The sequence below is a fragment of the Scardinius erythrophthalmus genome (assembly GCF_964197995.2).
Source record: "Scardinius erythrophthalmus genome assembly, chromosome: 21".
Classification (NCBI taxonomy): Eukaryota; Metazoa; Chordata; class Actinopteri; order Cypriniformes; family Leuciscidae; genus Scardinius; species Scardinius erythrophthalmus.
Genome location: NC_138241.1, coordinates 35,789,587 through 35,816,463, shown reverse-complemented (window position 1 = coordinate 35,816,463; position 26,877 = coordinate 35,789,587). Strand labels below are relative to the sequence as shown.

The window sequence follows — 26,877 nt, the reverse complement described above, 5'->3', positions numbered from 1 at the left end:
TCCATCTGTAAATGTTCGAAAGTCATGCAAATGTATCCATTTTGCATAATTTTCATATTGAATGAGCGCTGCTGCGCGCATGCGCGCCAAATAGGAGCGCAATAATTCTGACTAAAATATACATTTTGCTTGGAAAATTAATATGCGATATTTTATAACATTATAATAATTTATCTTTAGGATGTTGGATAAGTTGCAGTGAACTTCTAGCGAACAGAAGTACTTCAGTGAAGTAGCCTATAATTCAGGGAAGATTTTTTTTAAGAAACTAAATATATAAAGATACAAAATATAGTTCTGTGTATAGGAGCTATGCTACTTAATAAAGATGATGTATACTTATTTAGAATGCTGAGAATTACAGCTTTTAATGCAATATTTTTTTGGAGAAAGCAAGAATCCCCAGTTTTAAAGTAGATTTAGTTTCTAAAGTACATTATGGAAAGGATAACATTAAATTAAGAGCAAATGTATACATTTTGAAAAGATATGTGCAACTGTAAAATCAAAGAATATTCCATAAAATAAAGGAATATATATTAGCCTACATTAACTACATTTTTATATAACCCTCCCTCCCTTTTATTTCTAGTTATTTGTTATTTTATTTATTTACTTATTTAATATTGAATATTTGATATTCAAATAATATTACTTGAATAACTATTAGGAATTATGTGTCATTATAAGAGTTTGATATAAATATGTTAATGTTAAATTTTTATTACTATTTATTTATTTATTGTTTTTTGTCTTTTCCCCCTTAAATCATATGTAAAAGTGTCTATGTACTTTTTGGTTATTGTTCTAATCATGTGTGTTTTTAGGCTATGTGTTGGTGGGTATTATCACAAAAGAAAAAAAAGTATAAGGAAAAATAAGGAATATTTATTGGGGGAAAATATGATGTCTTTAAAGGAACTGTCAATTTGTATAATTGTGTTAAATGTGTTTGAATTGAAAGACATAATAAAGTACATTATATATATATATATATATATATATATATATATATATATATATATATATATATATATATATATATATATATATATATACTAAAATATTTGTTATTTGGACATTAGATGTGCCTTATTTAGAATTTTAAACCTGTGTGTATTTTTATGATAGCAATAACTGTAAAGGGACTATTGTAATGGGGTAAATCAAATGTAGGCTAATATACTGTCAATTACTAAGCTCAGATTCATCTTACCAGTTAAAATTTATTCTCTGCTTTTGTAATTATTTATTTTTAATTTTGTGATTTTAACTTCTGCTTTACAAAGCTTTTTTCAGATTGTGTTCTAATGTTCTTCTAATAATCATAAACATGTACTACAGCTGCCAAACAAAACCAGAGAGAAATGTATTCATAAATCTTTAAAACAATCTAATTAAATGGGCACAAAACATTCAGCCAGTAAAAAAACCTGTAATATATATATTGTATTTAGGCCTATCTATCTATCTATATATATAGGTCTATTGTCTAATTTATCATTGTAGCCTTATTTAAGTTGATTTTCTGTATACTGTGTATTTATTTTTGGACTAACCAGGCTAGTTTCCCAGCATAAGTTGCCAGGGTAACTGAGTTTGAACTATTTTAAGTTTGCTTTATGAAACCGAATCTACCAAAAATAAGCCTGACTAATCGAAATAAGCCTGGCTTATACTCTAATCTTGGTTTATGGAACAGCCCCCAGGTAATCAGTCCAAACAATAACAGGGGCAAAGGGGCAAAAACAGAGGAAACCAAGGAAACCGGACAGAAGCTCAAAAACCAAGATAAAGGAAACCAGGAGATACTTGGAATTGCAGTGTGACACTAAACAAGGCTTCACAGGGAATGATAGAAAGAACCGGGCTTATATGGGGTGCGCAAACAAGAAGATGAGACACAGGTGAAAACAATGAGTGCTAATGAGTCCAGGCAGAGACTTATGGGATATGTAGTTTATGAGGGAATGACAATAGTCAGTTGTGGAGTGCCCTCTGGTGGCTCTCAAGGGCACTCCAGCTGGTGAGCGTTACAGTATCTGTGCAAGCGCTCGGTGAAGAGCGTCACTGATGTATATTTACAAAATGTTTTTGAAGCGCTGATCATTGTAGCCAATCACAGACATATCCGATGAGCGTGTGAGTACAACGGCCAATCAGAGGCGTTTATGATTCCAATCAAAGAGTCACATTTTTAAAACTTCAGTACCGACTGCTACCGAAGTCAGTACTTTTTGACAACTCTAACGTAAACAGTTGAGAAATAAAACGCATGTGTATCAGTGTATTGGATCTGTGCATTAGCTCTTAAAGGGACAGCAGCCTAATATTCCTGCTGCTTTTAATGATAATCAAATAAAGCAAAAGACAAAGAACAATCGCTCACTGATCTTGACTGAATTACTTTTGTAACTATGTTTCTAAACTAAAATATTTATGACCGGTAATATTTATTAGCAGGTGTAGCAAAACGTTAGTTTTAGACCCTGGTTGCGAGCCATTATACAGACAGACTGGACTGATGAAACCTGAGATGATTACTCTATACTGTTAAAGCATGAATTTGATGTAAATAATAGATCTACATAATATTCAGTATTAGTTACAGCATGAAATAATATTCAAACCTAGGTAAATGCAATAAATTTGCTATTACCTTTAGGTACCTTTACCTCAATTTGACTTATTCAGAAGTGTCTCTTTCTGCGTCGCTGGTTGAAATGTGTGTATATTGAGCAGATGCTGAATCTCTGCAGTTTCCTCATTGTGTTCAGCATCAGTTCTTCACTGCAAACAGACCTTCTTTATATACAAGCCCATCAAAGGAATAGTTGAAAATTGAAAATTAAAACACGGTCAGCATGTAAAAAAGGTACAATAAGGTAAATTGTTAACTAGTTAAACTAAGAATGAAAAATACTTCTAAAGCATTTATAAATCTTAGTTGATGAAGTTTGCATCTGTTTACATTGTATTTTTTACTAACTATCAGGGAGGGATTTAGATGCTGTGATTGGTTATTGTGAAAACATGAGAACCAATGACATTTGGTGTATTTTTACCTTCTAATCTACAGCATTGCTTCATATTTAAATATGCAAATGCAAGTGAGATTTGAGTTTCAGCCAATGGGAAGATTATGACTGAAATATGTGGCTTTTGCTCATTCAAATCAGATATTTATTATTAATATTTTATATGATTACATTATATTAAATATGAGTATTTTAAATAATAATATTTCAAATTAAGAATAAAGCAAAGATTTTGCTAAAGAAAGTCATGTAGGTTTGAGAAACATGAAGCGAGTGAATGATGACAGAATGTGTATTTTTGGGTGAACTGTCTCTTTAAGACTGAAATGATTCTTGCTCCCAGCAAAGTGTCTTTTATTAAAACCAGACGGAACAGAACAGAGCAGAAGTTCATTGTCAGCACACTAAAGTTTTTAAAGTTTCAATGTGCCGAAAGCATTTTCAAAAATCAACTTTTATTAAGACTTAAACTCCAAAAAAAAAAAAGCTTTGAGAAACTACAAAAATGAACCTCATTGAAATTACAGCATGCAATATTAATGCTCATAAACACACGGAGACTTGATTAGCATTTGCAAAGCTAGAGTTCTAATCATTTTCAAGACAAATAAATATTCAAAACAAATATGAAACATCCTCCACAGTAAAATCCCTGCCAGCCTGAAACAGCGTCCACACAATCACGTCCAGATAATAAGCAGATGCATTTGCTCACACAGACACAGTCCAAACGGATGCGGCATATTCTTACTTTCTACACCAGCATCATAGTAAAACACTGTTAAAACAAAGCAAAATAAATCCTATTATCCTAAATAATTCCTGCATCACAAGCGGCACCAAAAGCAAAAGAGCGGATCAGCAATCAATCACTTTTCAATCAGCTTTGGTTCCGGAAGTATTTTCCCATTTATTTTCTCCAAAGGCATTTTAAAAACGTTCAAAGCCGTGAACCGAACCGAACCAACCGGCAATTTTGAGTTCATTGATGATGGTGAGAAGAAAGTCCCATAAAAAATGCTTGTTTGTTTTTTTGCACTGATAAATTGGACCAGAAATGTATTATACGAGGTAAATAGAGTTTAGATGTTAAAGTCTCAAAAGGGTTTGAATCACAAATATTTATGCTTAAATTTAAGCTCCATGCACTTGAATCAATATCAAATGTCCATGCATTTGGATTACAGTTTTAACATTAACTAATAAACTTATTGTGATGCATATTTTTCAGTCATACATAAATTAAGGTCAGGTTTCTGCACTCGAAAACAATAATGGCATAATTTATTATTAACTTTCCCTGCCAGTGTGTTTTTTTTAGTTGCAAGCCAGCGCCAGCATTTCTGATCATTTTCACTGAACTTTCATGCCCCTGAGAATATTTTGTTGCATGAAAATTTTATTATAGCTTCATGCATTATTTTGAATCAACCTTGAATGTGGATAATTTTCCTAAAAAAAAGCAACATTTTGAGCTAATTTTCCCAAAAAAGCCAAATTTCGCAAAATCGTGTTTCTGTCAGACTTTGTCCGGACCAGATTCAGAATGATGATTAAAACACAGATGGAGTAGATCAAGTCCATCAACACCCCTAAAGCTTCACAGTTCTGTACACTGTCCTGGATCGACATTTCATCCATAACATTTTTATTTACATGTTGTTTAATGTTGATGATCGCGTTATTTTACATGTGCGTCATCTCTGGTTTCTGCATCTTCTTCTCCTGTGTTTTGATCGGGAGATTCTGCACTCTTTCAGAATATTTGTAACAGCGCCCCCTATCGTATAACAGTGGAAACACGGAAAGTTCCGTCAATGGCGGGGAAACAGTTAACTAACAAAGTCAGAATTGAATGAGCTTTTGTGAGGGATGATTGCTCTTCTAAAACACAGCACCGCAGAGTCTGGTGGGGATTGTGGTGTTGCTGTGGGCTGTACAATTCATTGTAAAGTAATTTAATGCCAACACAACAGTAGCTAACCCAGTTTGAATGCTCGAGCCGGTTGAGTCCGGTTCACAGGAATGATGCTCTGTGGTTCTGCTGTGTGTTTTTTGGAAAGGGTCAGAGATAAAAAGAGGGCGAGAGAGAGAAAGAAAGGCCCTCGGGTCGAGTCCTGGAAACGCCTGAGCTGTTCTAGATCCTGAAATAGGAAGATCTGGACCCTGCGATCTTCCTCAAGACATCGCCAGGTCGACACTTTAACTTCAATAACAAATATAACATGATGAAGAGGTGTGCATGCAATAAAGTCTCACTGAGATCAAAACAAACATAATGAGTGTTTAAATATCATATAGTGCTCACTAAATTAAATGTGCGGTGCCAACATCTTTACATAATTTCCCTTATAATTAATCAACTTTGAGTTATTTAAATATACAGCCAACCCATGATTATTTCTACTAATTTAAATCATATTTTGATTAACATTCATGAATGTTCAAAAGGTCTATTAATGAATGACTATTAAAAAGTTGCTCTGATGTAACATCATGTAACTCTATAACTAAACTAATGTTAGAGAGACTAAGAGAAAGAAAAGATGAATAATTATCATCTAATTATATGAAGAGAATTAGCCAGACTACAGCTTAAAGAAAACGTTTGCAACTTATTTTACTTTTAATAATAATTTTACATATATTTCTGTTTAAAAGTTTGGGGTCAGTCAGATAAAATAATAATAATTTTATTCAGCAAGGACACGTTAAATTGATCAAAAGTGACATTTATAATGTTACAAAAGATTCTATTTCAAATAAATGCTGGTCTTTTGAACTTTATATTCATCAAAGAATCCTGAAAAATAAAATGTATCACAGTTTCCAAAAAAAATATGAACTGTTTTCAACATTGATAATAATAATGAATGTTTCTTGATCATCAAATCCTCATATTAGAGTGATTTCTGAAGGATCATGTGACACTGAAGACTGGAGTAATGATGCTGAACATTCAGCTTTGATCACAGGAATAAATTACACTTTACTGTATAAACTGCTGTTTTAAATTCTAATAATATTTCACTGTTTTTCACAGTATTTTTGATCAAAGAAATGCAGCTATGGTGAGCAGAAGAAACATCAGAAGTTCAAAAACATTTTAAAGAATCATATTGACCGCAAACAAGTGTTATTCAATAAGAAACAATGTAGAGCAGGACTTTTATTTTATCCCTCAAAAATGGATTAAATTATGAAAAGTAGGTGATTTTAAAGATGCTTTAGGGAAACCTGTTTGGAAACAATCTTTTTTTTTTTTTTTGCAGTTTTGCTTGGCGCTACACTATCAGAAAATAAAAATAAAGTACATCATTGTACCTTTAGGGGTACAATGGCTTGTCACTGGGGCTGTACAATATTGTACCTTAACCTTTAAAAGAAATGGTATATGTGCCTTTTAATGCTTTTTGACCCTCAAAAAGGTACATATATCTACCTTGAGATCCAATAATAAGCCCTATGGGGTACGTTAGTATAGATTATACCTTGGGGGACAGAAATGGACTCCTACTCTACCCCTAATTCTGACAGTGTACAGAAATTAAAGCTTAAAATGTATGCTTGTGCATCTTTCTTGCAAACAAATGACATTTGCTGTGATATATTCGCACTAATGCATGGGAACACTCAGACATGTTTAAGTGAGTACGAATACGACTGGTAAACAGATGCTTTAAAAATAACACAATAACAATCCTCACGCTGGCTGGTCAAATCACACAGCGGGCGTTCGAGTGTGTGAATCAGCGTCGCTCTGAAGACCCACGCTGAATCGCAGGGAAACTAGGCATTTCTTTGCCAGGGTTCAATATACTCCAAACCCAAATGAGCAAAGATCTCCTCTTCAGTGCAGGCAGGCAAGAGGGTTTTCTGGAGAGAGAGAGAGAGAAAGAGAGAAAGAAAGAAAGAATGGTGATTTCCGCTGATTTCTGTCATACCGCTGAGAATAATGTGAGGAAACTCACTGGACTTGACGAATGATTCGACAGAGAGATTGCGAGAGCATGAAGAATCACAGCATGCATGTTATTGCACATTTAAAGGTCAGTGAATGTGACAGTCTCACAGATGATGACGGCTGTCTCTAAATGTTTTAAAAGCAGAGCGTCTCAACCGATGGGTCAGAAACAAACAGAAGGGAGAAACAATCCTGAATGCAACTATGGTGACTAACCGTATGACAGAGGCCAAAATAAATAAACTTATCAACATTTAAAAAGCAGGAGAAAACACTTGTTTCTAGGGGTGTAACGATGTCCTCATGTCACGATTCGATACTGAACTCACGATACGATATTATTGCGATACTCCCAGACATATGATTAAAGGTTAACAAAAAATGTACTGTTGATTAAAATGCTAAATTTGGTTTTACATTGTGTGTGTAAATGAATAGACTTAGACTTGGTGCTGGAAACCCAAAGCACAGGACAATAGAGACACCAGAATAACAATATTCATGATTCTGAAGATGAAAATACTGAATTATTTTAGATGAATATCTACTTTCACTGACTATTTAAAATAATGTAGGCCACTTTTTACTGGTAACATCAGACATTTGACATTATCAGGACCCCACAAATATTCCCCCACTGCATTATTATACATTATATTCAACATTATACATAGTAGCTTAATGTAGTACTGACACTAAAACTATGAAAACTTGAATTTTTTAATCTCACAGTAATTTTTATTTTGGGTGAACTATCCATGACACATATTGTCACTATCTACAACACATATCGTTGCATTTTTGTATTGCGATATATTGTGACATGATATATTGTGACAGCCCAACTTGTTACTCAAACTGCACTTGCATGCATCTACACACACATAAGCTCAGTCAGTTTCCTAGAGTTCAACAGCATTCACCTCAACGGAGTCTCGCATATGATGACTATACGAGCAAACCGGAGGCGTGCACTGCATTAACAACCTTCCTGACCTTGCCACGCACGGGTGTTAGGGGACAAAGTCATTATAGACGTCGAGTGTGTGTGTGTGTGTGTGTGTGTGTGTGTGTGTGTGTGTGTGTGTGTGTGTGTGTGTGTGTGCAGGCTCAGGGCATGATGTCATGAGATGGAAAATATCTGGGCTGAAAAGCGAGTCTGACTCACGGCGACAGCGAAGGGAAGCTCTGAGCTCGACACGTCATGCCTGGAAGTGCTAAACTCAAACTAACTTGTCAGAGTGAGGCAGAGGAAAGAGAAGGCATGCGAACACATTTAGAAGGAACGACAGGCTGCTGCACAAGCCAAGTGGAAAGACGAGTTCAAAGCATTAATTTCCCCACATCATTATTTACAATGCAACTGAGGGAGGAGCGGAGCCTCAGAGATCTGGATTCTTCCTGTGACACATCAAGCCAAGTCAAAATCTATTTCTATAGCACATTTAAAACCAACCAAAAAAAAAGTTGCACTAAAGTGCTGCACAATAAAACATTGAGGATATAAAAAGAAACCATAAAAAGAAACCATGCAGCATACAAAATATAAACACATAAAAAAATAATAAAAAAATAATAAAAATTTACTGGTTCAATGGAAATATTACAAAATATTGTGAGCAGTTTTTGCCAATGCAAGATGGTGTTGTTACTTTGATGTTCAAAGCCTGACGTCCTGCAGAATGGCAGTTTAAATTTAAATGGAATGTTTTCAAAATTTCAAATTCAAAATTAGAATTAGAAAGTTCAAACGAACAGCATTTATTTGAAATAGAAACTTTTGTAACTTATAAGTGTCACTTTTGATCAATTGAATGCATCCACCTTGCTGAATAAAACAATCAATTTCTTTTTAAAATGACCCCAGACTTTGTCTTTATGCAGATCAAAACCATCAGCACAACGGACACCACGCGAATCCTGTGTCTAACATCCGTCTTTCTGTTTCGGTAAATGTGAGAGTATCACTTGCACAAGGCATACACAAACCCAGATTTTGCAAACAAGTTTTGGCAAGAATACAGCTGCATTTACAGTCAAACCAAAATATATTCAGACGCCTTCAACATTTCTCACATTAGCAGTTTATTCAATATAGTTTAGAAAATGGTAATAAAATATGACAAGAACTCAGAGTTATCAAATCAGTTGATATTTCACTGGTTTTGTCCATCCTTCTGTTAGACTGTCTCACAAATGAATTACAGCGGGAGAAATATGTATTGAACACGTCATCATTTTTCTCAGTAAATATATTTCCAAAGGTGCTATTGACATGAAATGTTCACCAGATGTTGGTAACAACCCAAGTAAGCCATACATACAAAGAAACAAACAAAAATAAGTTCAGAAATTAAGTTATGTGTAATAATGTGAAATGACACAGGGAAAAAGTATTGAACACGTGAAGAAAGGGAGGCGCAAAAAGACAACTGCTGAAAACTTACAGTAATTAAAAAGCAATCCAGCCCGCTGTCAGTGGAAATTAATAACAGCTGGTTCAGTCCCAAATGATGGCCTACAAAAAGGTCTCATTGCCAAGGTGTCACACAAGACACATCTCATGATGGGTAAAAGCAAGAGCTGTCTCAAGACCTTCGCAACCTAATCGTTCCAACACATAATGATGGCATTGGTTATAGGCACCATTCTAAGCTTCTGAATGTTCCAGTGAGCACTTTTGGGGCCATAATACGGAAGTGGAAAGACAATAATTTCACCATAAATTTGCCTCGACCAGTGCTCCTCGCAAGATTTCTGACAGAGGAGTGAAAAAAAAAATTTAACTACACAATTAGATAATACCAGTTTAGCTCAACCAATTACCAAGTTATGCTTAATTTTGTTCAGTCTGTGGTGTAAAAAGGTTGCATTAGCAATTAAATAAAAAACACTTCAGCAACACATGATCAGGTCAAAGTGTCGGAGTCATTTTTGGTCCCGAATGTTTATAAATTTTACTGGTAGTCACTGAATGAAGAATTTTGGGGTATAATATGCCACAGTTTACTTTATTTTGCTCTTCTCACTTACATAAATGATCTATAGTGTCCTGCACCCACTAGTAAAAAAATATAAAAAATTATATCTGGGGTCTGAATAATTTTTGGTTTGACTGTAAAATATATATATATATATAAATTGCACTCCATTGGAGCGTTTTTGCTGAATTCTGGAAGCTTATGCATTGAAATTTCACCTCTGAGAGAGTATCAAGAGTGCAAGGGGGATCTGGCGGGAAAGCATCTGTTCCAGCGTTCGACGGCTCAAATCAAGCGTGATCCCAAACGCCAAACTAAGCCTGGCTTGAGAAATGCCCGTTCCCTACAATCCCCACAATCCCTCAGACACTCCATATGGGAAGATCTCCACATTAATTACAGCACATCTCCAGCACTCAAACACATCCAGAAGCTCGGAGACTTTACATGTCCAGCAGATCTACAGCTAATGCTCATACTAGAAACCCTGCTTGAGCACATTAGGTTTATTTGGCATTTAACTGGACTAATTTAGTATTAATCAAATGGTGCCTTAGCTGGTCATAATCCTGTTATGATGCTCATTGATCTCTTGAGTAAATGAAGCGTTGCTGGAAGTGTCCATATAATCTTGCGTGTTTATGAACAACAATAAAAGTGCAGATGTGTTCATGTCTTTATTGTTTCATTTCATAATAATTCCTAATAGGTTTCCCAAACACTTGTATTGTGCCATCTGTCCTTTCTTCCATCAACACAACACCTCCATGTCACCAGTTTAACTAACTTTCTCAATAAGATCAAACACGTTAGATGTACAAAAAAGGTGCACTCATATTATTAAGAATGTGCAATGTGCAATAAGGTGGAATAAGTCCCGCTTTCTAAATAAAAGAGCCAATTGCCAATTGTTAAAGTCATGGCATCACTGATAAATGATTTGCCTTAAAGGGACTTTGGTAAGATTCTGTTGATCCACCATGACTCTAGTTGACCTGAAAGACAAATCTGACCACAGGTTTACACTAATAAAGTTTACATTAATGTTTGTTATAGTGATTGACTCCAACAGGTAATTGCATTCTGACAGATTTTTGAATGCATCGACTTTATCTATTGTGTTCGTTTTATTGTTCTTTCTGACTGTAACATCAAGGGATTTTAAAGCTTTTTTTTAAAGCACTGGTTTTCAGTGTGAATGCAGAGAAAAACACACAAAACACATCTAAAAAGGGAAAGAGCTTTGAGATTGACTGCATAAATCTTGAGGTAAAAATTGAGGCAGACTGCTGAAAGCTACAGAGCAGAGAAGCAAATGCATCGCTGCAAATCACAGACACAACTGGATCCAGGCAGAGAAAGGTTGATTTACAGTTATCATTTTGTGTCAATATGCTGAATATAGGGGTAAAATCATACACTATTTATTGCATTGACAACTCCTCAATTAAATATTTACCATTGCATATTCTGCATAATTGGATGTTTTTAAATAAACACTGATAAAAATGTATATACAAGTTTTAAGGCTGGATGATAGTATAACATTGATATAAATGATCATATGGATTTAGACCTATATTGTATTTATATAAAGTGTTCACAGGAAATTTTGCTTTATGTATTTCCCCGCCATCGAAATCAGGCTCATATAAATGTCAGGAAACACGATTCCTGCTGCATGTCAATATCCACGGATCACTGGATCTTTGGTAAGTTGTAAGGAACCATATATCGAGGCCAAACTAATAATCGTTTGTTTTACTCGCGTTTTCGCAGTTTCCCCCATTAAATCCAGTCATGTAGCAGCTCTTCTGCCACTCATTGGATTTGTGCGGTGTGTATGTAACACATCAAGCTACTGGAGTGCCTCAGGGCTCAGTGCTGGGACCTCTTCTCTTCTCAATCTACATATCATCATTAGGGTCATTGAAGACTAAAATGTCATCTTTTAATATTATTTATTTCATTATTTAATATTATGTATCTGTATTATTATTCTTTATTAGTATTCATAATCAGTTGTATTATCTTATGAAGTTTAAAATGCATGAGTTAGACTATAGATTGCATGGACACGTGTGTTTAAGGATCATATTTTAGACATAAGGAGGGGAGCTAGGAGAGTTATATATTTTGCTTAGAGGTATGTGTGCAATGCAACGTTCACTGAGCAGAGATGATGATAAATTCAATGTTTACAATTGGCATGTTTTTACAAGGACAGGAATGTTTTTCAACTGATGCAAATGTACCACAAATGTATACACTGAGAAATAGTTTCTTAATATGGAAAGTGGATTGTACCATGTGTAAGCAAGAGGTATACATTCCATTTATTAAACATAAATGCACATCCACTTATTAAACATAAGCAACATGTTTTTCTACCTTACAAGGAAGTTGAAAGTCCCTCAGTGGTGTATATAAGCTCAATCTTACTGTACTATGGCAGAGAAACATCTGGAACACATAGACCTGGCACGAATACAACATCTTCTCAAGTTTCTCTCCTATGCTGACGAATAAAGATTTTTCTTGGCAAGATATCTGGTGTCTGGTTCTGTGAATCAAATAATAACGGGGGAAAAAGGCTTAATTCCAAGACTACAGTCATTCAGAAACATTGATTTTCCTATCACTGCTTTATGCTGACGACACACAACTCTACCTCTCATTCCAGCCAGATGATCTGATGTTAGCTTCTCGCATCTCGGCCCGACAGACAGACATTTCTTGCTGGATGAAGGACCACCACCTTCAACTCAACCTTGCAAAGACAAAATTGCTCATGGTCTCGGCCAAACCCAACCCTTTATCACAACTTCTCCATTCAGGTAAGTTTGTTAACCATAACTCCTTCCAGCACAGCCAAGAACCTTGGATTTGTGATTGATGATCAGTTAAACTTCACAAGACCACATTGCTCGAACTTCTCTGAGTATGATGACAGAATTTTCAATTTTGAGTAAACTATCGATTTGAGTTTCTGTCTCATCTGGTCCTTCTCTTTCATATTTGGTTTTCTTTTTTGTTTTCTTTATACATGTTATGCTGTTTTCTGTGAAACTGAACCACTATCAGTAATAACAAATAACATGACCATGGTAGCAATCGAATTTTATAACGGCAAAACCTGGTTCGCTGACGTGAAACACTTAACCCTTACCCAAGAGAACCGTTTAAAGGATTATATGCAACACCCTTAAATCATTCCCTTAGCTGAGGGGAAATCATGCCTTAAGTCTCATACTTACGGGAAAAACTTAAGGTGCTTTATCCAACCGAGCACAGGCCCTTCCTATCGGACATGCTACACAACTCCTTGTCCAAGCTCTTGTTCTATCCATACTGAACTATTGTAATGCTCTCTTGGCAGGCCTTCCAGCATCACTGTCAAAACCTCCGACACTTACCCAGAATGCAGCAGTGAGAGTGATCTCTAACGAGCCGTCACACCTCTCTTCGTCAATTTGCACTGGTTTCCAATAGTCGCTCGCATCAAATTCAAGGCACTGATGACTGCCTACAGAACAACCGTATATGTGGCCTCCAGAAGCTTGCGTTCTGCGAGTGAATGTGTGTTGTGGAGCCATCATCCCAAAGAGACACAAAATCACTTTCACTGACCTTTACCGGCACTGTTCCCTGCTGGCGGAACTAGGCAGGTCAAGATGCATCTTTTTTTGTCAACGCTTGACCCATTAATACTGACACTTACTATTTAATATTTATTTATTCATTTAAAAAATAAAATAATCTTGCTTGGTTTGCTGTGCTTCAATAACTGGGACTTATATTTGTTGCCCTATTGTTGGTTTGATTGCTTCTATTGTTCTCCTCATTCGCAAGCCGCTTCGGATAAAAGCGTCCGCTGTGTGATTAAATGTAAATGTAAATCTTGTTTGCTTTTAAATCTAAAAGGAATTCTCATTTCATTTCTGAATGATGCACAACCCTGCCTTTTATTGCACTGTCCTCACTAGTGTAACTAAAACATGCGGTGTAGTCGAATAGCAAACTCTTATGAGATGGTTCTTAAAAATAAAAAAACGAATGTGTAGTTAAAGATTAAAGGGATAGTTCACCAAAAAATGATAATTTGCTCACCCTCATGTCATCCCAAACATTGTCCAAGAAACATTGGACCCCATTGACTTTTATTATATGGACAAAATACAAAGAAAAAAAAACATTTTTATTCCACAGTAGAAAGAAATTCCCACAGGATTGAGATGATATGAGTTTGAGTAAATGATTAGAATTGTTATAATTGATTCTAAATGACAGGTTAATAACAGTTCTTCAAAATATTACCAATAACAGGTTATTTGATTTGTTTACTTTACTTGTTAGGTATTAGGATCAGTCATTAAGGACTAAATATGATTTTCATATCTCGTGTTGCAGAACCAAAATTAATGGAGATATTTTTTTCTGCACTTTTTTTTTTTTTTTTTTTTTGCTCTGCCATCGCATAGAGATAGTAGCAGTGCTGTAAGTGTTGTTCATCTGTTTGTTTGTGTGTGTGTGTGTGTGTGTGTGTGTGTGTGTGTGTGTGTGTTTACTGTTGAAGAGATACAGAGGCTGCTGCCACATACAGTTATTAATATACTTGTCACCATTTCTCAGCCTTAATAGTGTTTAAATGTGTGCAGCAGATGTACAGCAGTCAGAAACACTCCCACACACACAAACTGAGAGAGTCAGTGTGAGAACACAGATCACACACAGATCTCGGAGACAGCTGGACGGCACAGCAGAGAATATGGCAGCGGATGCCGGCACATCTAACTTACACGGCAAAAATAAAACTATTCTTAATGCAAGACACTACAGGTGAATAGGGTAAAAAATTTAATTAAAAGATAACAATACTTTTCTCAGTTTATTAATAACAGTACATTAAGACAATTATTTTGTATTACAAGTTTGCTAAAAAAAATAAAAAAATTAGGCATTATCTAATTAAATATGCGCTAATTTTGCATACATTTCATGTTCATTTTGTTTACATATCAGGAAAGTCAAGTCAAGTCACCTTTATTTATAAAGTGCTTTTTACAATATAGATTGTTTCAAAGCAGCTTTACAGAGATAGGAAAATAATGCGACAAAGTTTGTTTCTAGAATTCTAGAAGAAAATAGCATCAGTGTGGCTTAAGTAAGTTGCGACGGTTTATTTCTGTTGTAAAACAGTTAAACTATTAACTTAGTTCATTTATATATATATATATATATATATATATATATATATATATATATATATATATATATATATATATATATATATATATATATATATATATATATATATATATATATATATATTTATATATATAGCCGCTCTGGAGAAAACTGATGTTGTCGTTCAGTTCAGTTTAGTTCTCATATAATGGTGTATTAGAGTTAAAGTTTTTTACAGAATTGATGTTTTTTATCACTCCACAAATCAGAAAATACTGTCAACAGCCAGAAAACAAATACATTTTCATTACACTTTTTTACCTTCAGAATATTGATGTGAAGAAACCTGTAAAGTTTGGTGAGTGTGGAGATTTCTGACTCAAACTCACAGCCTTTAAAACCAAGCGCAAATAAATAGACAATCAACATAAAAGTGTATTTGGATTGTTTTATTTCCATATAGTCTGAAAGAAGACATATTATGGAAGCAAAATAGACCAATATCTCAATATTGACCAGTGCAGACTGGCCAATATCTCAATGTTTCCCCACTGACAGACATTCGAAAACAAAGCAAACATAAATCACAAGTACTGCATTATATTAAAGTGTATGATTTACCAGACATGATCTCATATGCATTAAATAGTTCCCCGTCTGCTGACAGTTCAAGGGGAGAAAAAATGGAAATGATAAATTAACAACAGAACTTTACCAATTAAAATCCTCAGGCAAAGACTTTAAGTGACTGAACTTTTGTTAAAGGTCTGGGTTTAATTTATAAATAAATAAAGATATTTCTCCTTCATTTACTAATTGTGTTGAATATTCACAGACATCCACGTTCCTGCTCCCACTAAAACGGCTTTAATCTGTTCTGTTGGTGTCTAATGTCACATTAAGTGAAGCTAAATGCATTAACTGTGTTAAATAAATTCATGGCCTTCAACATTTAATTAAAGTCTCATGATTAGTCTGCTCAGTTATCAGCTCTCAGTGACCTGACATCACATGTTCGGTGCTCCTGACGCTCGTTTTAAAATGCTTTATTCTTCCAATAATATATTTTTAGTTTTCCCCGGGTTCTGAGTTGCAATGGGGACATTTATTTTTTTAAACATGAAAAGCAGCCGTTCATGTTCGGAAATTAAATTTCTGGCTCTTAAAGACAAAAGTGTAGCTCACAATAAAAATGGTAATTGAGAAGCATAAGCGGCTTTGTGTTGACCTGTCTGTCTGGATTATGCTCAGCCAGGTAATATGGGTTAAATTAAGTGTTAACTTGGAAATATGATGCCAGGTTACATGTTGGAATTCATATTGATTTTATCAGGCTTTGCATTTTAGTATTGTGCAATCTTTTTACTAACCTAATTTGCATAATTATTATGTGGTGCCCCTAGAAGGTCAGAGCAAACATACCTGTAAATTGTTCATAAAACCACTTTTATGAATCTGAATTGTAACATTTACATTTAAGCATTTAGCACATGCTTTTAGCCAAAGTGACTAACGTTGCAGTCAAGCTAGACATTTGATCCGTTCATGCATTCACTGGGAATTTAATCTATGACATTTACGTTGCCTTGACCTACTGTTTTAATGCATTAATTGGTCTAAAAATACAAAAACATATAAAGCTGCAAGCAGCAATTAAGGGGCCAAACACAACAAAGGCACAATGTCATGCCAGCATGACTAAAGACATATTATGATGATTTTAGGCAAAATGGCTGAAAAATCATAAAAACAGTCACTAGTAATACGATTTAATGGTTATCACTTTCGACCAATTGGTGGCGCTGTGACCAAATTGATGTGGTGTGATCAGAGTAAGGTGACAATGACACATGCAAAATTTGGTGTCAATATGCCAGAATATTGCAGAGAAGAGAGTCATTTTGGCATCATGCAATCAAATTCATTGATGCGGTATACGAAAACGGTTTTGTCTATCAACCCGAAATACATAACTTTATGCCAGCATGGTTTGAAGATTATCTAACTCGAAATTGGTGAGAATCGGAGAAACGGTAGGAAGAGTTAGAAAAAGTAGGTTTGAAAATCTAAATGTCAGACATGGAAGTTTGACCGACAATAGAAAAATTGGTATCTATGTTCTTGGCATGTACTTTCTATTAAGACCAGTTTCATTATAATAGGCATAACGAATCAAAAGCTATTAACATTTTTTGAAAAATTCTAAATTCAAAATGGCCGACGCCCAAAAATATTATGATGTTTGGCCAAACCGTTCATAAGTTGTAAACAAAAATTTAAACTTTTCATATCTCCTTACCACTAGGTGGCACTGCACCAAAACTGTGCAGGTAACCTCAGGTCACGGTTGTCATAACACACACCAAGTTTGGTCAGAATATGCTAAAGCGTTGCGAAGATATAGCCTCACATCCATTCTGGTGTGCTTATTACTAATAAGCCATGCATTTGCTTTTTCAATCTGCATGGTTATAATCCATTATACACTGATTTATAATACAAAAATATATAAAATATAAAATAAATCCAGAGATACTTGTTTGCTGTACCAATTAGTTATCAATTATGTCTTTAATGGCTAATGTTTGCATTAGAGGTCATGAATAACATAGAAATAATATAAATGAAACTATTATAATGCACTATAGGTCTTATATGAGTCTTTGTACATATATTTATAAAATAATAATAATACTTAAAAGTATAAATGGGGCTATAAATGGTCTTCACAGAAAGTGTTGCACAATTTTGTTAGTAGCCCTTACATTTCAAAAGTTATTAACATAAACGTGAGAGCAACTTTGGACAGTTGGTGGCGCTAGAGGGATTGAGTTAGAGACTCCAGAATTGCTGTGGGTAATGTTCAGACTGTCCTCTGTCTGTGTGCCAAATTTCACAACTTTCCTGCAAACGGTTCTATGGGCTGCCATAGACTCAAGAGCGGAAGAAGAAGTAGTAGTAGAAAACTAATGATTACAATAGCCTGTTAGTGAACAAAAGAAAACAAAAAGCTAGGCGGTTGCTAGGCGGTTGCTAGGGTGTTCTGGGTGGTTGTTATGCTGTTGCTAGGCGGTTGCTAGGGTGTCTTTCTGCTGTCAAATCTGATTTATATCAAGTAAACGCAAGAATAACTTTGATATTGTTAGAAATATTGGATGAACACTTACTGGACTGAAGCCACGTCGATTTGATTATCAATACGTAATTTTTTTTATAATACATGATCATCAGGCTTTTGAGGAAGGTGTATTTGTTCATCTCTCAATCATCATTGTATTGCATTGCATTATGTGTTTTAAAACTACAGAGCTTTGATCATAAAAGCATTTAAATGTCATCTAACTAAGATACATTATTGACAATCTGCAAAACTGCAATAAAGATCTTATTGATGTGCATTGCAAGGGTCAGAATTTCATCTGGACTTTTTGTCCATATAAACATCAGCATCTGCACCAAATTGCATATTTTCGCTCAGTTTGAATATTTGGGTGTTTTTTTCCTCCATATTCTTCTCACTATATAATACTATATGAGCCATAAAAGCCTGAAGAGACAAAAATAACTAGATGTACCGCATCGCGGTACAAAATATGACCGCCGCTCAGGCCTGCACTGGCTTTCCACAAAAATAAATGACGTTGAGTAATTTGGCTGTATTGCGTGTTTATGTATATACCTAAAAAAAGTAGTAGTATGTGCATGTCTGTCTGTGTGTGTGTGTGTGTGTGTGTGTGTGTGTATGTGTGTGTGTTTGTGTTTGTGTATGTGTGTGTCTGTGTGTGTGTGTGTGTGTGTGTGTGTGTGTGTGTGTGTGTGTCTGTGCGTGTATGTATGTGCGTGTATGTATGTGTGCGTACATGTGTGCGTGTGTGTGTTTGTGTGTATGTGTCTGTGCATGTGGATTTGTATGTGTGTGTATGGGTGTGTGTCTGTGCGTGTGGATGTCAGTGTGTGTGCATGCTTGCGTTTGTTTGTATTCCTGCATGTGTGTGTGTGACAGTATCATCCTAAACCAGCAACCCTTCGCTCAACAGCACCATCTACAGGCCGATGAGTGTACAGTCACTAAATGTGCACATAAATGAATTTATTTTATTTATTTATTTTAGCAGAGGATACCCCCAGAGGATGTCAAGTTAATCATACACATGAAATATGGTGCAGTTCTGAACATCTCCACTGAAGATAGGGGCGATTAAAGCAGAATAATATTGCATTTTCATTTTTTATGGGAGGGGCGCAAATCACAAATGAGTGATTATGGGCTAGGTTGATGTGGGCCCTTAAGAGCAACATACCATAAACATTTCTTCATCCTCGGTGCCACGGTTCAGGTAGTTATTTAGGAAAAACTGCATTTTTTGGGGGTTTGGGGGGGCCCAGCGCGGGGGGGGAGTGGCCCCCGGGGACCAAACGAATTTTTTCCGTAGAAGTCTAGTGGGGCTACATGCCCACCAAATTTCATGTTCCCCGGTGTTTCGGTGTCCCTGGTATCGTTGACGAAAAATGTACGGGGGCCCCAGCGCAGGGGGGGAAGTGGCCCCCGGGGACCAAACAAAATTTTTCCGTAAAAGTCTAGTAGACCAACATACCATAAAAATTTCTTCATCGTCGGTGCCACGGTTCAGGTAGTTATTTAGGAAAAACTGCATTTTTTTGGTTTTGGGGGGGCCCAGCGCGGGGGGGGAGTGGCCCCCGGGGACCAAACGAAATTTTTCCGTAGAAGTGTAGTGGGGCTACATGCCCACCAAATTTCATGTTCCCCGGTGCTTCGGTGTCCCTGGTATCGTTGACGAAAAATTCAGTAAGGTGACGAAAAAAAAAAGAAAAAAAAACTTTGACAATCCCTATATGACCGCTTTCGCTAGCTACGCTAGCGGCGGTCATAATAATAATAATAATTCCACATATGCAAACTTGGTGTTGTGATGTGATGGTGTCACAGTTCTGGCTCTATCATCATCGTTGCAATTAATCTGTGTATCATAACAAGAGCTCACAAATTCACAAACACACATTAGAGCCGTAGCATCTGTGCTCTGGATCTCTGCAAGCGCATGCACTCGATAATAGATGAAACATCACGCCAACATCCCTGATCCCAAACCTGTTATCGTAACACTTTACAGTAAGGTGCATAAGTTAACATTAGTTAACACCTTAGCTAACAGAAACTAATGAACTGCACTTCTACAGCATTTATTAATATCAATTTCAACATTTACTAATACATTATTAAAATCAAAGGTTGTATTTGTTAAGATTAGTTAATGCAATTTGATCTAACATGAACAGCTGTATTTTTATTAACTAACATTAACAAAGATTAATAAATACTGTGACAAATGTATTGCTCATTTTTAGTTCATGTTAGTTAATACATTAACTAATGTTAACTAATGAACCTTATTGTAAAGTATTCCCATGTTATTAAAATCAAAATACATGTTGATGAAGACACGACAATGAACTTTGTCAAACGGTAAGCTACTTATAGTCATACAAAAAGTACTAATTAAACATTAAAGCTACTTAAAGGGGCAGTATCTTAAATATACATCTACACTGTTAAAATTGTTGAATGTCTGACATAATAGTGAATTTACTTAAAAAAGTTAAGTTACCTGGTTGCCTTAAAATTTTGAGTTCATTGAAATAAAAAAAAATGGGTTAATACAATAAAGTAGATAGAAACTCAAAATATGATGTTATCTGAGCCAGATTAATTATCTAAGTTGAATTGACAAAAGATAAAAAATTGTGATAATTCATGAACATTTACAGTGATATGCAATATAATTTATAATATATATATATATATATCTTTACAACAAAAACAATGCAGTAATAGAAATAGTGCTGAGATTCTTCAGGACTGAATATCTCAAGGACACGAGTGTCTTTAAAGTGTCTTCAGGAGCCAGATGAGATCAGGTCACATGGGACGTCACATGAAACAGTCACACTGAGGTCATTTGCAAAGCTAAAAGATGCCATTCAAAACTTTTTATGTGACAAAACTTGACCCAACAGATGGAAGCAGTACGAGACCCTACGGATGTGTGTGTCGAGCAGAGAGCCGGAGCAGACGTCCGTCAAAGTATTCCTCATATTCACAGCGTCACATGCCCTCGTCAAGTGTGGACAGAGTCTCGGACGCGAGGAACATCCCGACCCTCGGGACCGAGCTTTCATTTTAATTCTCACACACCTGACCAATGTATGCTCTCGCTGAAGGCTTTTACATTCACGTGTCTCAGTGACTAACTAACCCGAGGTTTTAAACTCAGTGACATGTTCATTTAAAAACAAAAAAGCATTAAAAATGCATTTTATAAGGCAATCATTTGAATGCACCTTTTACTATTAATTAAATTCAGAATTTTTTTCAGAATTAATTGTAATTTTGATATTTTTTAGGGGCTTCAAGTAAAAAACATCCAGTTGGTGAAACCATCCTGAGATCGCAAAAAGTGAAATTCTTCACACACACACACACACACACACACACACACACACACACACACACACACACACACACACACACACACACACACACACACACACACACACACACACACACACACACACACACACACACACACACACAATTTACAGACTTGTTTTAAGCTATTAATAATATTTTCAAAATGTTACCATGCGCAAAAGCCAGGAAACCCAAAGCGAAATTCAATATTCATAATTTATTTAAATAATAATAACAATATTTTTACAAATTACTATTAATAATGACAGATATTAATATTAATAAACATTACAAAATGTATATTTTACTATTATTATAGACAGATATTATAGACAGCCTTGACATTAGTTATTAGGACTTATGGACAAAGAACAATAGATTGATAGATAGAAAAAGATTATTATTATTATTATTATTATTATTTAATTAATATAATTAAAAATTATATATATAATATAATATAATGTTATATAATATAGATTTTTATATAATAATAATATAATGCATATATATATATACATATATACATGCCTAACATAGATTTGTAAATAAATATATATATATATATATATATATATATATATATATATATATGCACATTATATTATTATTATTTCTTATCTGTGACTGGCCCTTTCTCACATTTACGATTATAAACAATAATATGCTAAGTAATGACAAATAATGTGCAAGACTGTGGAAGTACAGGCTTGTTTCTGTTTTTATTTGAGCGTATTTACTCTGTATTTTCACTCGTAACTTCACATTCAATGCGTTATAGATCACACACATCTGACTTACAGCGCACTTTAAACACCCGACGCTCTGAGTTTGTTACAGGAACGACACAAGTTGATGACACAATACAGCCGTTCATAAACCCGTGATATTGCTCTCGCCACCTTTAACACCTATTTCTCCCGGTGTTTTATTGTGGGAGGCAAAAGATTGCAACGGAAGTGATGAATTAGAAAGTCTTTTGATTGTCCTCAAGTTAATTTGTCTTTATTGTGGGCAGGAAAGGCTGACAAAGCCAGAAGGGGAATTCGTCGATTAGGACTCGTATCTGACCGCCTGAACGATTCTCAGCGAGGCAAAAGAGGAGGAGGAAAGATCCCACACTTCCCTGCTAATCAATCCTGCAATTACTGCAGGCATCATAAAGCACTGGCGCTCATAAAACCAGCCCTAAAACACACACACACACACACACACACACACACACACACACACACACACACACACACACACACACACACACACACAAAAGAGCCTGTTACATCTCTTATCTGACTAAACAGCACCTTCCCATGCCAAATAATTAAAGACTTGAGCTCTCTGTGTGAATTGATGTGTGTGTGAGAGAGATCTGGCCAGGTGGACCTCCACAAAACCAGCGAAGATGAGCAATTATTAAAGATGAATGCAGATTAGTAGGCGTGAGCCCATTACATGCCAAACAAATCTCCAGAAAAATTGGAAACCACTCGCTGGACTCAATCCCAGTGTTAAAGCTCGATGTGCAGTGTGTTATTGCACTGGGACTGAGTTTGCATCTTAAATCTTTAGATTCACTGTACAATCCTTACATTTGCATATTACAGAAATCTTAAGTCTTAAATTAAAGACACCCTGTGGTGTAAATCCAGGTTTTAATGTTGTTTATGTGTCTATGTGGTGTTAATATGCTTTAAGACAAACCATGTGTAAATTCATAAGTCGACTCCATTGCTGAGTATTTCCTCCTTAAAACTGCAGTGAACCAAAGACAGTCTCAAAAACACACTTTGAAATCGCTGGTGTTTCTGACGTCACAAACTACCTTGTAACCAATCAGATCAACGTGTGATCGTCAACCAGTGGATCTCTGAGCTGAGGGAGTGAGTGGAGGCGGGGCTCATTTGCATATTCATAGAACCGCGTATATGAATAGACTGCCGAATGACCAAAGAAACGTCAGCAAGATGGTAGAAAACTGTACATTTCATGTCTATTCCACCCACTGCCACTTATACCAACAACGGATATAAGCGCAGTTACAATAGCTTAATATGTGGGAGAGCGTTGCTATAGAGAGTGACGATATTGTATTGCAATACGTAGCACTTCAAAGTCCATAGCAAATCAAAACTAGTTAGCACATGATTTGTAATTGAAAAGGTTTAAAGACAAAATATGGTTATGGTTACACTTAAAGTAGTTACAAAATTAGATGTATGCGATGATGATAACTTATACCATTAATTGTACCCATCATATATGTAAAATGTTACCAGAGAGATAGAGGGCCCTATCTTGCACCCAGCGCAATTGACTTTGTACACCGACGCATGTATCATTCCTATTTTGCACCCGCGCACAGCGGACTTTTCCCTCCACAGAAGCACGTCGCTAAACTAGGGAATGAACTTGCGCTCCCTGGGCGGTTCAGCGCAAAAGTGGAGGCGTGTTCCGGCGCAAACGTTCCTTCATGCTATTTTGCAGGTTTAGAAAACAATTGCGCCACTAACCAGGAAAAAATAGTTTAAAGTCAGTAGCGCGTTGCGCATGTTATTCATATGCTATTTTAAGGGCGCATGCTTGGCCATAATCAATGTAGCGTGTGCACAACGCGCATACACTTTGATTCTCTCATCTACACAGAAGCAGCAGTTTTCATTTTTGAAAATCATACATTATTACAATAGATAGATAGATAGATAGATAGATAGATAGATAGATAGATAGATAGATAGATAGATAGATAGATAGATAGATAGATAGATAGATACTGTAGATAGATAGATAATTTATTATAAAAGCATACATCTAGCTTACACATTTACCCAAATTATCATACGCCTTTTTAACTGAAGTTAATTTGGGTGGGTTTCTCCATCCCCAACGTCCCTGACGAGAGTGTTGCTCTCCTCGGCTGTGAACCGCTCCTGGCAAACCCGCCGTTATAATAGCGATCCGCCATGGAACAAGCGCGCCTGCTCTTAAAGGGAATGTGAGATGACGCTCTGATGGTTTATTTCACGTTACGCCCAAACCACACCTATGAGTAATGAAGCTCTTCAGACCAACACATTTTATATTTGCGCCTGGCGCAAGAGTCATTTATCCCGCTGGGAAAATAGCAACAGCGTCAAGACCCGCCCACAAAGTTACTTGCGCTTTGCGCTTTGACACTTGCGTTTCAGATCGTTAAAATAGGGCCCAGAGAGAGAGAGAGAGAGAGAGAGAGAGAGAGAGAGAGAGAGAGAGAGAGAGAGAGAGAGAGAGAGAGAGAGAGAGAGAGAGAGAGAGACCCAAGAAAGGGACCCAGAGAATAAAAGAGAAAGAGCAAAAGTTACAATCTTCTGTTATCCTTTCCCTGATGTGACTTTAATCCAAATGTGAGACGTTCAAACTGACTAATCAGATCATTACACTTCCCCCATTGTACTAAAGGTGTGCCAAATCATCGACCCCGAAGTTCACACATCTTGTCCTACAGGCCTTGATCACTATCAGCCCCTCGGTGCCTTTAGGAACTACAAATGGTCCTTGTGGAAAGAGGGGCTGGAAAACAGTAAAGCAAATGTCTTTGTTCATTTCAAATATCTTGGATTATTTTCAATCAAAACCAACTCTATCAGTGCCAGAGTCTAAAATAAGTGTGCTTTTAATGAACTGCTGCAGAGAGAGAGAAGTTTTGATAAGCTTGTTAGAAAAGCCTAAGCCTATCAATATACAGTGCTATGCATAAGTTTAGACACCCATGCTAAAGTTGACTAAAAAGAGGAATAAAAAATCATCTTTTGGAAATTGAACTTAATGCCTTAATTTAAAAAATTAGGAAAAATCCAACCTTTAAGGACACCAGTTTTCTTTGTGAATGAATAATGTATCGTAAATAAATAAATGTTCTTCCTTAAAATACAGGGTGCATAAGTTTGGACACCCCTATGTTAAATTCCCATAGAGGCAGGCAGATTTTTATTTTTAAAGGCCAGTTACTTCATGGATCCAGGATACTATGCATCCTGATAAAGTTCCCTTGGCCTCTGGAATTAAAATAGCCCTTCACCACACCTAGAGATTGGCATGGGGTACTTTCCATAAGATAATCTCTCAATGCAAATCAAACTAGCTATTAGGCTAACTGAAATAAAACCATGCCAATCTCTAGGTATGGTGAAGGGCTATTTTAATTCCAAAGGCCAAGGGAACTTTATCAGGATGCATAGTATCCTGGATCCATGAAGTAACTGGCCTTTAAAAATAAAAATCTGCCTGCCTCTATGGGAATTTAACATAGGGGTGTCCAAACTTATGCACCCTGTATTTTAAGGAAGAACATTTACGATACATTATTCATTCACAAAGAAAACTGGTGTCCTTAAAGGTTGGATTTTTCCTAATTTTTTAAATTAAGGCATTAAGTTCAATTTCCAAAAGATGATTTTTTAGTCAACTTTAGTATGGGTGTCTAAACTTATGCATAGCACTGTATTTCGTGGGAGTCTGTAATTATTTATCCGTGTTTTATCGTTTACCATTTGGTTGCTCAAAAAGTCTTTCCACCATTAAACATCGCTGTTGTTCATCCTGTATCATTAATGGCTAATTTTCAGCTAATTTTGCCTCTAAATAATCAACATGATTAAAACTAGGGCTGGGTAAAAAATATCAATTTCTCGATTTTAATCGATTCTCATTTTTACGAACCGATATCGATTCTTAAATCCCAATAATCGATTAGTCATCCTGTTTTCAGTTGATGAATGAATGGAACATTGTAGCGCATCCCATCCAATAAATCACAATAATCTTTGTGCTTTGTTACTATTGATATGAAACCAAGTCTCAGATTTCAAATTACATCACAGCTGATGTAAAATTACAAATTACAGCTGCTTTGAGACAATCTACATTGTTAAAAGCGCTATATAAATGAAGATGACTTGACTTGACTTGACATCCATTTTCTTACGAAATTCAAATTCATAAATAGCGTTTCGGCGCTGTGGCGTGAGATCGCTCTGGCTCAGCTCTAGAGAAGCACATGATCTTCTCTTCCGCCTTAATAACACCAGTTACAGTGCGAGATAAACATGAATGAGCTTCTGAAAGCGTGTTAAAGATAGAGTACAACTTATCGAAATCCGTATCATGTGACATGGAATCGCTCAATCAGCGTTTCAACCGTGGAAAGACGTCAGTAAAACAGCTTGTAAACAATGTCATGTA

General features: G+C 35.8%; 1 protein-coding gene across 1 annotated transcript in view; it reads right to left on the bottom strand.

The window, feature by feature from the left end:
• Positions 1–6,306: 6,306 nt before the first annotated feature.
• Positions 6,307–26,877, bottom strand: part of dntt (deoxynucleotidyltransferase, terminal) — a 156,042-nt gene continuing 135,471 nt past the window's right edge. The window contains exon 12 of the mRNA XM_081350798.1: positions 6,307–6,914. Coding sequence (XP_081206924.1) covers positions 6,828–6,914 — 87 coding nt within the window. The 3' untranslated portion in view covers positions 6,307–6,827. The remainder of the gene's footprint in view (positions 6,915–26,877) is intronic.